This window comes from Myotis yumanensis, unplaced genomic scaffold (assembly GCF_028538775.1).
Source record: "Myotis yumanensis isolate MYYU_CA2020_CCGP unplaced genomic scaffold, mMyoYum1.0.hap1 SCAF_2, whole genome shotgun sequence".
In the NCBI taxonomy this organism is placed as follows: Eukaryota; Metazoa; Chordata; class Mammalia; order Chiroptera; family Vespertilionidae; genus Myotis; species Myotis yumanensis.
The window spans coordinates 193,278,098-193,290,335 of record NW_027223753.1 but is presented as its reverse complement, the minus strand read 5'-3'; the positions used below and the strand labels follow the sequence as shown (position 1 = coordinate 193,290,335).

The following is a 12,238-nucleotide window of genomic DNA, read 5'->3' as shown; positions in this document are numbered from 1 at the left end:
CAAAAATAAGTACTTATTAATCTGACCGATTGTTTTAAGAATAAAGAGTTCACAGATGTAATTGAGGTAGAATTGGGGTTATTTTAGATAAGATTTGTTTAAATGTTTTGTTCATGACTTTTCTGTGCTAACATTTAATGAAATTAATATCTCTTACCTATGATTTTTCTTTTTTATTCTTTAAGTTTTATGATAAAAAAATTTTATGCCTAGATATCATAGTCCATGGGGAATGTAGTATTTCCCATCCAGCATAGAAGGGCAAAATAACTCTCATAATCACTTACTGGCTTCCTCAAATATGGGGGGGAAAGTAGGATCAACTTGAAAATAGGCTATTTTAGGACCCTACCTTTAAAAACTTGGATACGTTTATAGAGGAAATGTCGCAGGCAGGGTATAATATGCCTTTAAATACCTGAATATCCAAAAATAACAATTGATTATTTTCTTGCTTTGCTAGGAAACTGAATAAAATTACAAAATATATTGAGGAGAACAAAGAAAAATTTACACAACTAGATTTGGAAGATGTTCAAGTTAGAGAAAAATTAAAACATGCTTCAAGTAAGGCCAAAAAACTGGAGAAACAACTTCAAAAAGATAAAGAAAAGGTGGGTTTTAGGGAAAATTTTCTAAAAATTTCTTAAAATTTAATGTCTGCATATCAGATCTAGATTTTATGATTTTTTATGGATGTGCTTGCCCCTTATTAGCTAAGAGAATGCGTGGGGATTCTGAATATTGCGTTTAAGATTCATCTCCGAAACTGATGCTTTCCCCAAAACATTCATTGAATTTGAGTTTTAGAGCATGTTTCTGATATACATGGTTGGAGAAACATTATTCTTTGGTTATGTATTATAGACTTAAAAGTATTACCTACCTCTTAAAAAAATTAAATTGAGTTCCTCCTTATAAAGGAGGGAAGGGGAAGCTGGTAATTTACAACAAAGTGGTGGTTTTTAAAAAACAAAAACAAAAAAAACTTTGGATCAGAATGCCTACCTTGCTAGGGGCCAGACTCTAATAATTAATTTGGGACCTTTTCTAACTATGCTCATTGCTCTATCAGATACTAATAGATATGACACCTAAGCACCTTTCCCCCAAAAAAGCTTTTTACCATGTAATTACACAGTAACTATAATATTGGCTTTGTTTTACCTTATAAGCATTTTCTAAATGTATTTGTTCACAAAATACTTTCTGCTTGGTATAATGACAAATCTTACATGAATCAATGTTTGAGGAACATCATTTAAGGAAATGTTGAACTTTGCTAGTACTAGATCATCAGAATAAACAAAATACCATATGGATTTGGGAGTAACCCCTAAATTGGACAAATAGCCAAATGTAACTGTTATATAGTTAGCCTTTAGGCATCAAATGTGGGTAAGTGGTTATTGGTAGTAATGGAATGAAATAGTAGTCCTACATGGTAACTCTGGAAGGGTAAAGTTGTGAAAGATTTTAGGATTTGAGGGAAGCTACGGGGTATACTAGTAAAGGTAATTTGTGGTAAGTTTTAATATACTATGATGGATAGTTTTAAGAGATCTCATGTAGTCTGAGCATTTTAATAGGTGAAAGGATAATTATCGCCTGAAATTGACCCAGGCAGAGAGAATTTTATTCATAAGGAATCAGGGATTCATAGAATTAGCTTTACCATTAGACTGAGACTATAGAAATTTCAGTAAATGGTTAAGAAAATACTTGCAGATATCCTTTACAGATACCCTTTTCTATCACAGAGAGAAAAAAGTACTTGTTGAAATCAACTAATTCAAATCTAAATACAATAGTATTAGATGCCTTAGACACATGCTCCTATACCTTTAATTTGTTTTATAATCTTAGGTAGAAGAATTTGAAAGTATACCTGCCAAGAGTGAGAATATCATAACTGAGACAACAACTAGAAAGAATACCCTTGAGAAGGAAAAAGAGAAAGAAGAAGAAAAATTAAAGGAAGTGATGGATAGCCTTAAACAGGAAACACAAGGGCTTCAGAAAGAAAAGGAAGTAAGATTCATCATCACTTGGTGTTTATTTTAGTGGCTTTTTTTTAACTTGATTGTTTTTATAGTAATATTTAAAACTGACCTGTTAGAAGAAAAAGTTTGGACCTTTAATATCTAACCTAACATTCCTAAAAAATCTTTGTCTTTTCTGCCCTTTTTTTTTTTTTTAATTATCTGAGTTAGAATTTATAGTGGTCACAGAAAATGTAACATGTCCAATATTTTGTTATATGTGCCATTCTTTGTTGAGCCTACTGATTTCATCATCAAATTTTCTTTTTCATCTTATTTTCTTGGTAACTTAATTGGTAACCAACTATAAAAACCCAGACACACTAAGCACACAGGTCGATATCCCATTTCTTTGCTTCTATAGCTCTTATGTAATAGTTTAAAACTACAGCCCTTATATTAGTTTTTGGTTCAAGTCATCTCTGATCTTGTATGGATTATGTCTCCAAGTCATATTCCTTAAAGTAGCAAAAAATAATACCTATCTTATGAATCTTTGTAAAAATAAAATGTATGTATACTCATAAGTGCCTTGAAATTAAATGTTAGATAGTTATTACATTACTTTAGCATTTGACTAATGTAACGAATATTATAAGCACAAAGTTTAGCTGTCTTTGTATTTCACCACGTTTTAATACAGCGGTTCTCAACCTGTGGGTCGAGACCCCTTTGGTGGTTGAACGACCCTTTCACAGAGGTCGCCCAAGACCATCCTGCATATCAGATATTTACATTACGATTCTTAACAGTAGCAACGAAAATAATTTTATGGTTGGGGGTCACAACATGAGGAACTGTATTTAAAGGGCCAGAAGGTTGAGAACCACTGTTTTAATAGGTAATGATAATTGAATTAAATTGACTTTATGTACATAAATTACAGACTTATGTACACCCTTTGTCTTTTAATTATTCCTCAATAAAGTGTTGAGGAAAGTTTGTTTTTGTTTTTTTTTCATTACAGATGTAATAGATTCTGTTTTGAAATATGGACATATTTTAATGTTATACTACAAAACTTTATAAGTGGGATGCCCATATGGTAAAATGGCAATGGATAATATAGTGGCTTTCATAATGGAATACATTATGAATGTAATTTTCACATTTGTTCATCTACTGTATACTGAGTATTCCCATGTGCCTTTGTACCCTTTGTTAGTGAAAAAGCCAGGACTCACATTCAGGTGTCTTCATTCCTCAGCATAAAGTATTAGCTAAAAAAAAGAGGCTCTGCCATTTATGGGGGAGTGCTTTTGAACAAATTATTTAAACTCTGATCTCAGTTTCCTCAAAATGAACATAATGATGGTATTTACCTCATAGAATTGTTATGTCATGGAATTAACAAATATCTGATGACGTTGGATGGAACCTCATGTTTCTGGGCCTATTCCTTTTTGTGTGAAATGAAGGGGCCTTTTGTAAGGGCCTTTCTTAAATCATTATTCTAATACATAGGTTCTTTTTACACAGCCCATCATAGTAGCCCAAAATTTCTACACATCAAATAATGATGTGTTGAGGATTACCCTGACCTTACCTCTAAAACTTTAAAAGATGTTTAACACAAATATACTTGAGGGAACTTTCTGCTGAATAGTCCTTAGACCTTACCATTTCAGGTAAAGTGATGTATAAAGGCCATGGGATCCAGAGTTTAGACCCAAATTTTTGTTCTCTTAACCACTACTTTTATGTTTTAACTAGAGACCCGGTGCACGACATTCGTGTACTGGGGCGGGGGGGGGGGGGGGGTCCCCTCAGCCCATCCTGCACCCTCGCTCCCCTAAGCCATCAAGTGGACATCCCCCGAGGGGTCCTTAGCACTGCTGCGGAGGTGGGAGAGGCGCTCGCCAGCCATGAGCCTGGCTTCTGTGGGGGCGTCTGCCCCCTGGTGGTCAATGCGTGTCATAGTAACCGGTCATTCTGCCATTCCGTCTATTTGCATATTAACCTTTTGTTATAGGATATAGGACTTCTAAAATGAGCATACTAATATATACCTCATTAAGCTCTGTGAAATCAGTTGGGAAAGATTATATACAGCAAAACAGTCCATTCCTCTTGTAAGAATTATTTAATTGTATATATTATGCTTGTAGAATCTCTTTTTTTTTTTTTTTTTAAATATATTTTATTGATTTTTTACAGAGAGGAAGGGAGAGGGATAGAGAGTTAGAAACATCGATGAGAGAGAAACATCGATCAGCTGCCTCCTGCACATCTCCTCCTGGGGATGTGGCCGCAACCCAGGTACATGCCCTTGACCGGAATCGAACCTGGGACCTTTCAGTCCGCAGGCCGACGCTCTATCCACTGAGCCAAACCGGTTTCGGCAACTTGTAGAATCTCTTAAGTTGAATTCAAAATACATGGTTTCTATTTCAGTTTAAGTTTGAAAACACAATATTACAGATTTAATGATGTCTTATCATATTTTAACAGAGTCAAGAGAAAGAACTTATGGGTTTCAGCAAATTGGTAAACGAAGCCCGTTCAAAGATGGATGTAGCCCAGTCAGAGCTTGATATCTATCTCAGTCGGCATAATACTGCAGTGTCTCAATTAAGTAAAGCCAAGGAAGCTCTAATTGCAGCTTCAGAGACTCTCAAAGAAAGGAAAGCTGCAATCAGAGATATAGAAGCAAAACTCCCTCAGACTGAACGCGAATTAAAGGAGGTAAATCTTGGCTTCTGTATTTCTTCTGAACATCGTTTATCAACCCAAGTTTTGTATATATGTTTTTCTTATTTTTTAATTTCAACATTTGAGGTGACTGGTTACAGATGGTCCCCAACATAGGATTTTTTAACTTTATGATGGTGTGAAAGTGATAAACATAAGTTACATGAGATTTAACACTTGATAATAAATTAGGGCTTTGTGTTAGATGATTTTGCCAAACTGTAGGCTAATATAAATGTTCTGAGCACATTTAAGTAGGCTATGATGTTCAGTAGGTTAGGTGTATTAAATGCATTTTTTTAGTTAATGGTATTTTCAACTTCTAGTCAGGTTATTGGTATGTAACCCCATCCTAAGTCAAGAAGCATTTGTATAGATTTTTTTTTTTCATTTAGTGTTAATATTGCCCAAAAGAACGGGGCTAGTAGTATAATATTTCAACTGATAAGAACTGAGACTATCAAGAAACTTGCTGTATTCTACCCAGGGGCATCGAACAGCAAATAACAATGCTACCACCACCATTATTTCCCATGGAATTTAAACAAAAGGAAGTTTGTGTTTCCCTAAATCTATGTCTAGACAACTTATACAAGAATAAATGGAAAACCGTAAATATCTTTGTGAATGAATATGCAAATCAACTATATTAATGTAATTTTTTTAAATTTATGGATGTGGTTTCATTGTTGGGACTAGAAACTGTTTTAAAGTAATCAAGATACCTAATTTAGCCCATTGGTGCTCCTCCTATTCTTGAGTGAATTATCTATCTAAGGAACTTCGTAACTTGAATCTTCCAAAAGCCTCATTAGGCAAGATGGCAATAGAAAGTGCTATCTGAAGAGAAACTATAATTTTGGAAATTGTTTTTATTTTTTCCCCCATTTTAGTAAATGTACACTACTTGGTCATCTGGGAATTTCTTGACCATGTAGAATTTAAATGTAAACTTAAATTATATCCAGTGACCACTTCTTATCTCCTCCCTAGTAATTCAGTTTATTTTTGGATAAGTTGTAACTATAACTTGAGCTTTTACTTTATACTAGTGTGACTGGTAATAGAGGTGATAATTTAAAGCCAGGAAATGAGAATGTCAGTTAGAAAAAATGGCTGCTCTAAATTGGAGATTTAGCAACTGGGAATTTGAATTTTTGTGTGCATGTGGGTGGTTCCTCTTCTTTTGGCAGTCTGACATTTTTGTATAGCAGTATAATTCACTCATCATGTGTCCCTTCATTTTAGAGCTCTGCCTTTTTAATGTTTTTTTCTTTATTTAATAAACGTTCATTGTTATTTAGAAAGCATAACACAGTATAACCATAGTCCTGCCGGGGTCACCCATATTTAGGGTCTTGTACAAAGTCTGCTTTCTTATTAGTACAGAACTTAAAAGTTAGGACACGTTATGCATAACTGTGTGGCTTCAAACTGGGATTTCCGCAGCCCCAGCACTACTTGCTCTATCAGTCAGTATATTGCTTCTAGAACCATACTGCATGTATCTTCTTTATTATCCAAATAATTTATGCCCTTTTTAAAATAGAAAATCCATCCACATTTTTTCAAAACCAAACCAGCATTTGCAGTATGGTCCCTTAGTTCTGCTTTAAGTGTTTATTGTTGGTCTTTTCTTTCTTTTTTTGAGGCATTACAGTTAATTCTATGCTGTGATTTAGGCATAGAATTATGGGATTCATTTTGTTTTGTTTTACTTTTCACTTTTAGAAAGAAAACGAACTTCAAAAACTTACACAAGAAGAAATAAAATGCAAAAGTTGGGTTCGTGATCTTTTCCAAAAAGTTGAAGAGGCAAAGAGTTCCTTAGCAATGAATCAAAGTAGAGGGAAAGTCCTTGATGCAATAATTCAAGAAAAAAAATCTGGCAGGATTCCAGGAATATATGGAAGATTGGTAAAGTAGATTTATTTGGAAATAACTACACATTTTTCTCTCAAGAAAAACATTGTAAATAATTGTCTTGCCTTGACTTAAAGAAGTGTATATTGAGTGTCACTGTATTAAAATAACATTTTTATTTATTTATTTTATGAAATAAATCTTCATGATGAACAAGTGTCACAGTGGCAGCCAGCTGCCATTTGAAGTCACACTAATTTAAATGTAACTGCTTTATTGATTTTTAGAGCGAGAGGGAGGAAGGGAGGGAGACATCGATGAGAGAGGAACATCATTGATTGGCTGCCTCCTGTACACCCCCTACTGGGGATTGAGCCCTCAACCAAGGTACATGGCCTTGATTAGAATCGAACCCAGGACCCTTCAGTCCACAGGCCAATGCTCTATTTGCTGAGCCAAAATGGCTGGGGCACATTTTGTTTATTTTAAAGGATGTTCAATTTTAAACATTTTGTACTTATACTCAGGGATGGTAAAATTCTTGGTAGTATGGATTCTGTCATATTTAAAATAGGGGTTTAGGGGCGGGGTTTGGTTTGGATAATTATAATTTTAAGGGGAAAAAAACTTTCGTAATGGTAAACTTTAACCAAACTACTCTATACTTTTTTTTTTAAGCATTTGATAATTGTATTCTGGGTTTTATACCAAAGGATGTGCCTAGAGTTTAGGAACATCAACAAGGGATATTTAGAAACCCAAGGCTAGCAATAGTGGAGACCATTCCCGCTCCTGAGACTGAAGAGGGAAGGAAGCTGTGGCCATGACTAGAGGGTGGTCAGGAGAAAATACATATTTCAACCTGATTCATCTCCTACCCTGCCCGTTTCTCTAGCTGGTGCCTCTCATTAGCTAAAGCTAGAGAGCCAAAGGAGCCAGTTGGTGCAATCCCTGAGTCAGCATTCCAGAGAAGGAAGCGGAAGAGAGTGATTCACAAGCACAAGTGAAAATTACCCAGTGTAGTAGCTTCCTATCTAAATGTTAAGTGATTTCCACCTTATTTTCTCAAAGATACACAATTTGATCCTATTCATTTGCGTCAGGGAAAAATAAAGCTCATCAGTGAATGTTGCTTGGTAGCTAATTTATTATAGATTGATAAGTAGGCAAATGTGTTTCATTAGGATGTTCATCATCTTAGATGGCTTTGAATAATTAAGAGTTTTAAGTTATTTTGCTCATAGTACTTTTAGGTTTCAAATTCTCAGTTTTTAATTTTTATGCAGTGAAAGCAATTCTTTCATTTTATGCTTTCATTAAAAGTTTAAAATCTGCATATTCATGACCTTTTAAATGGTAGATTAAAAATTAGTTGAATGACAGGAAGACATATTTTTCATTGTGTGCCCTTCTTGTACTTTTTAAATTCGTGTGTAAGTATAGTTTTTCAATTAAGAGTAGTTTGCAAAATCTTTATGAATAGTTATATGATCCTGTGCCTAATTCCTTGCTTATTATACATTCATTTCTCTCCCCCCACCCCTATTATATTAGGGGGACTTAGGAGCAATTGATGAAAAATATGATGTTGCTATCTCATCCTGTTGTCGGGCATTAGACTACATTGTTGTTGACTCTATTGATACAGCCCAAGAATGTGTCAACTTCCTTAAAAGACAAAATATTGGAGTTGCGACCTTTATAGGTCTGGATAAGGTAGGTGCTCATAAAAAGCTACAAATAATTTAATTATAAGTGCCAAGTATTGTTATTTTTAAATTTTTGAATTCTAGCTTTTTCTTCATGGTTATTCAATGAACACCTGATAGGTGTTGAGGATTATTTTAGGCTCTGTGGTTACATGGTTATGGAAAAAAAAATCTTGTAATGCTGCCCCCCCCCCGCGCCAAAAGAATTATACATTCCATTGTTAGAGTTACTGGTAGTTTACATTTCTTACTTCTATCATCAATAATTACTTTAAAAAAACAAAACCTTTATTGAAATATAGTTCACATACCATAAAATTCACCATTTTAACATACACAGTTCAGTGAGTTTTAGAATATTCACAACGCTGATTAACTGTAATTCCCAATTATTTTCATCACCCCCAAAAGAAGCCTTATGCACATTAGTAGTCACTGCCCATATTCTCCCCACTCCCCAAGGAACCTCTAATCTATTTTTTGTCTCTATAGATTGAACTGTACTGGACATGTTATATAAACGGAATCATATAATATGAAGCCTTTTGTATCTGGCTTTAACTGGGTAGATTTTCCAAGTTCATCTATGTTCTAGTATGCACCAGTACTTCATTTCTTTTTATTGCTGAATGGTATTCCATTGAATGGATATATGCCACATTTTGTTTACCTGTTCATCAGTAATTGGCTGTTTGTGTTGTTTCCATGTTTTTTTGTTTTCAAATATATTTGTATTGGTTTCAGAGATGATGGGAGAGAGAGAGATAGAAACATCAATGATGAGGGAGAATCATTGATCAGCTGCCTCTTGCATGCCCCACAGTGGGGATGGAGCCTGCAACCCGGGCATGTGTGCCCCTGACCAAAATTGAACCTGGGACACTTCTTCAGTCCGCAGGCCGACGCTCTATCCACTGAGCCAAACCAGCTAGGGTTTGTTTCCATGTTTGGCTATTAAGGATAATGCTGCTATGAACATTCAAGTGCAAGTTTTTGTGCAGCTACATGTTATCGATTCTCTTGAGTTAATACCTAGGAGTGGAATTGCGCGGTCACATGTGAACTGTTTCTTTTTGAGGAACTACCAAACTTTTCCAGTGGCTGTACCATTTCCTGCCAAGGATGTCTGAGAGTTCCAATTTTTTTTACATTCTCAACTTAGTGAGTGTGAAATGATATCTCATTGTGCTTTTGATTTGCATTTCTGATAACTAATGAACATCTTTTCATGTGCTTATTGGCCATTTGTTATCTTTGGAGAAATATCTGTTCAAATTCTTTGTCCGTTTGTTAAGTGGTTTATTTGTCTTTATTATTGAGTTGTAGGAGTTCTTTATTAAAATATTCTGGATACAAGTCTCTTGTCAGATGTATCATTTGCAAATATTTTCTCCCATTCTGTGGGTTCTTTTCACTTTTTTGGTGGTGTTCTCTGAAGAGCAAAAATATTTTAATTTTGATAAGTACACTTTTTTTTAAAAATTTGGTTGTGTTTGAGTGTCATATCTAGGAAACTCGTGCATAATCCAGGAGCACAGTAATTTATTTCCTCTGCTTTTTCCTAAGAGTTTTATAATTTTAGCATAATTTTACATTTACTGTAGGTTTTAAATTCTTGTGGAGTTAATGTTACAATATAATGTAAAGAAGGGGTCCAACTCTACTCATTTACATGTGGATACCTAATTGTTCCAGCACCATTTCTTGGAAAGATTTACTTCCCCATTGAATTTTCTTGGTACCTTTGTTGAAAAATCAACTGACCAGAAAGGTTTATTTCTGGATTCTACATTTATCTATCTTTATACTGGTACCATACTGTCATGATTACTGTAGCTTTGTGATAAGTTTTGAAATCAGGAGTCCTCTGATTTTTTTTTTTTATTGATTTGAGAGAAAGAAACATTGATTTGTTGTTCTACCCATCCATGCACTCACCAGTTGCTTTCTATATGTGCCCTGACTGGGAATCAGACCCACAACTTTGGCATATCGGGAGAGTGGTCTAACCAACTGAGCTACCTGGCCAGGGCTCTAATTTGGTTCTTTAATATCAAGATTGTTTGGGCTATTCTGAGTCCCTATAATTTTCATATCAGTATTCAGATTAGCTGGTCACTTTCTGCCCCCAATACACAGGCAATTGGAATTTTATTAATTTTATTTTTTAATTACATTTGACATACTATATCATTAGTTTCAGGTATAAAACATAATGATTAAACATGTAACTTACAGAGTGATTTATATAACTTACAGACCTTGATAAGCAACTGGAATTTTGATATCAATTGCATTGAGTCTGTAGATCAATTTGGATAGTATTCTCATCTTAATAATACTAAATGTTACAGTCCATGAACCTGGAATGTCTTCCATTTATGTAGATCTAATTTCATACCATAATCTTTCATAGCCTGCAGTAAATATGTCTTGTGTTTTTTTGATTAAACATAAGTTTTGGGGTTTTTTCTTTTTATATAAATTGAGTTTTCCTAATTTCATTTTAATTTTTTAATTGATTTCAGAGAGGTAGGGAGAGAGAGAAACATCAGTGATAAAAGAGAATCATTAATTGGCTGCCTCCTGCACACCCCCAACTGGGGATCAAGACCACAACCTGGTCATGTGACCTTAACCGGAATCAAACCAGCTAGGGCTTAAAATTTCATTTTCAATACTAGTATATAGAAGTACAATTAATTTTTGTATGTCGATCTTGTATCCTACAATTTTGCTGGATTCATCATCAGTTTTAATAGTTTTGTGGCAGGATTCTTTAGGATTTTATGTATGTTAAATCATGTCATCTTTGAATAGAGTTTTATAATTACCCCTTTTTTAAAATAACAATGAATATAGTAGTCCCCCCCCCTTATCTGCAGCTTCACTTTCTGTGATTTAAGCTACCCATTGTAGATCACAGTCTGAAAATATTAAATGAAAAAATCCAGAAGTAAACAATTCATAAGTTTTTAAGTTTTACACTATTCTGAGTAATGTGATGAAATCTCACACTGTCTTCCCAGACATAGATTTTTCCCTTTGTCCAGGGCAGTGGTCGGCAAACCGCGGCTCACGAGCCACATGCGGCTCTTTGGCCCCTTGAGTGTGGCTCTTCCACAAAATACCACGTGCGGGTGAGCACGTATAGTGCGAAGTTGACCTAAAACTTTAAGTAAAGTTTATTAAGTTAATTTTAGGGAACGTTGTCGAGTGAAAGAAGATGTAGTGTTGAGGATTGAGAAAGGTATGTTGAGATGATTTGGACATATAGAGAGGATGAACGAAAGGAGGTAGACGAAACAAGTATACAAGACGAGTGTGGATGGGAGAGTTGGAAGGGGTCGACCTCAGCGAACGTAGCTCAATCAGATTGAGAACGTTTTTAGCAAAGGCCAGCTTAGGAGTACCCTAATTAGGTTAATAACAATGTACCTACCTATATAGTTTAAGTTTAAAAAATTTGGCTCTCAAAAGAAATTTCAATCGTTGTACTGTTGATATTTGGCTCTGTTGACTAATGAGTTTGCCGACCACTGGTCTAGGGTGCCCACACTGTATATGCTAATTGCCTGTTAGTCACTTAGTAGTCAGAACCTTTATCAGAGAGAGATCACATTTACATAACTTTTATTATAGGGTAATTATAATGGTTCTATTTTATTAGTTGTTAATCTGTTACTGTGCTTAATTTATAAATTAAATTTTATCAGAGGTATGTATGTATAGAGGAAAACATAGTACAAATAGGGTTCATACTATCCGCAGTTTCAGGCATCCACTGGGGAGGTCTTAGACTATGGCCCCTGCAGATAAGGGGGGAACCACTGTACTCGATTAATACAGACACTCAGAACTTTGTATACAAGTCCTTGCATTTTATACATGTATATAACTTACGACCTTAAAATGATTTATCCTTTATTTTAA

At 34.8% G+C, this 12,238-nt stretch overlaps 1 protein-coding gene across 2 annotated transcripts in view; it reads left to right on the top strand.

The window, feature by feature from the left end:
- Positions 1 to 12,238, top strand: part of SMC4 (structural maintenance of chromosomes 4) — a 38,488-nt gene that overhangs the window by 13,031 nt on the left and 13,219 nt on the right. For both annotated transcript variants that reach the window (XM_070406896.1, XM_070406895.1), the window contains exons 9-13: positions 464 to 614; positions 1,867 to 2,031; positions 4,494 to 4,727; positions 6,465 to 6,650; positions 8,151 to 8,312. In XM_070406896.1, coding sequence (XP_070262997.1) covers positions 464 to 614; positions 1,867 to 2,031; positions 4,494 to 4,727; positions 6,465 to 6,650; positions 8,151 to 8,312 — 898 coding nt within the window. The remainder of the gene's footprint in view (positions 1 to 463; positions 615 to 1,866; positions 2,032 to 4,493; positions 4,728 to 6,464; positions 6,651 to 8,150; positions 8,313 to 12,238) is intronic.